This window comes from Laccaria bicolor, genomic scaffold (assembly GCF_000143565.1).
Source record: "Laccaria bicolor S238N-H82 LACBIscaffold_28 genomic scaffold, whole genome shotgun sequence".
Lineage (NCBI taxonomy): Eukaryota > Fungi > Basidiomycota > Agaricomycetes > Agaricales > Hydnangiaceae > Laccaria > Laccaria bicolor.
Window position 1 is genome coordinate 524,307 of NW_001889899.1, and position 1,814 is coordinate 526,120.

A 1,814-nucleotide genomic window follows, 5' to 3' on the forward strand; every position below is an offset into this window, starting at 1 on the left:
AAACGTGCTACTCATTGTTTGGCGAGTATGTCTGCCGGATGGCGGCTGAGTTGGGCACTCAATTCGGACGGCGATCTGAGTTCGTCTTGGAGCGGGCTGAGCTTCTGTTGAAGGAGAAACGAGGGCCCAACAGGGCAAACAAGTTCCGATCGTATATTAGCCAGACGCGCAAGGATGACATGCAAGGAAGTAAGTGGCACAGTTTTTTCCAATTGACAAATGTAGTTCTAATAGCATTCTGGGCAGTGACCAAGGAAGAAAAGGCCAAGTTCATGGATCAGTGCTATACTGAGTACATGCAGGGCACTACCACCAGTGAGGAAAAGGAAGAGCGTATGCAGGAAATTTACGAACACCTTCATGATGAGATCGTGGACGGTGGCTCTTCTATTGTCGCACCTGAGGTTCGCTTTGAACACTGGCGCACAATGATTGAGCGTTTAGTAAGTGATTTTATTTTCTTTACTTGAAGGTTTTCATTGAGTATTCTTTTAGCTCAACATCATCCGGCGCACCGACCCCGAATTCGACATTGCGGGCTTTATTGTTTACTCAGGAGACAAGCCGGCTGCACATCAAAAGGATGGCCTCTTTGTTAACTCAGCATTTTTAAAGGAAATCTTCGAACGCGAGAATTATCCAATTAGGAAGTGGACGGACATCTTCGCCACAACCATTCGGTGAGGCACACATTAAGTTCTTTTCACAATTTTTGATTAACTTGGCACGGTAGAGCTGCACGTTATAAACAGGAATTGAGGCAAGGCTTACAGATTGACGACAGCCATGAAGGAAGCAAAGATGCACCTGTTGCAGCGAACGCAAGCCGAAAGACTTCAGGTACAAGTTCATCTTCCGAAAGGTATGCACCATCGAAGGATAGTCAAAAGGAGTTCAAGCAGATTTTTATGGCTAAATGGCGTAAGTCGGACATGCGAATTGTCATTGGATTTACTCAAGTTCACCCAGTTGAGACCGTTCCGCGCCCAAAGAGTAAAAGAACAACAATGCCGTTGACAACATTCGCAAACTACGCAGAGGCGGACAAGGTTGCGCTCACCGGATGGCCTTCAAACAAGGTGGACACTCCCTTGGGCCCAAATTTTATTTCAAACAAGCTATCTCAGAAACAATGGGCATTGCTCGCCAATTTGCTGGACTCGGGGAAGATGAAGATCATTCCTTGGGATCAAAGTAAGTCCTGTTTGTCGTTTAATTGCCCATCAATGATCATGATTTCAATAGAATTTCTTCAAATATCAGAGGATAATGCCCAGTATGGCGAAATCCCCCTCGTTTTCAGTTCTAACGGCAAGGCATTGGTTTTTGTCAAGGATTCGCAACAGTGGATCAATCAGTTCTGCAAGATTCAAGGTGATGGGAGGAAAGGACTGGGGAAAAGGTCTCATGTTGAGGAAGAGGAAGAGGAAGAAACTCAGAATCTTCAAGGTCCATCATCCCGCCCATCTTCCCCGCCGTTGAAGAAGCGAAAGGTCAGCTTTGTTACTCTTCCCAAGGCCAGCTTCTATGACAATCATCGCATCGCTCCGAAATCGTACAAGGTCGCTCCTCGATTCCTTAACTCCTCTTCCACCCCTTCGACTTCGAAACCAACTCCTCAAGTCACTAAGGAAACTGAAGCATTTTTCCGTGCCATTCAAGGTTCCTCAGCCTCTTCGTCTTCGAAACGTGCTTGATGATGTAAGTCTTACCTTGCAATCGTCTTATGATTATTGCTTACTGTTGAACCAAAACCAGCCTCTCACAAATGTCTACCGCCAAGAACTTATCATTACAAGTGCTTGCCCATTACA

The 1,814-nt window shown here is 45.8% G+C and overlaps 1 protein-coding gene across 1 annotated transcript; it reads left to right on the forward strand.

The window, feature by feature from the left end:
• Positions 1-38: 38 nt before the first annotated feature.
• On the forward strand, positions 39-1,697 carry LACBIDRAFT_304645 (uncharacterized protein; the record flags this gene model as incomplete). The annotated part of the gene is made up of 6 exons (XM_001884883.1): positions 39-189; positions 247-443; positions 496-680; positions 734-921; positions 970-1,194; positions 1,246-1,697. The coding sequence occupies 6 exons, from the start codon at positions 39-41 to the stop codon at positions 1,695-1,697; spliced, it is 1,398 nt and encodes a 465-aa protein (XP_001884918.1).
• Positions 1,698-1,814: the final 117 nt, after the last annotated feature.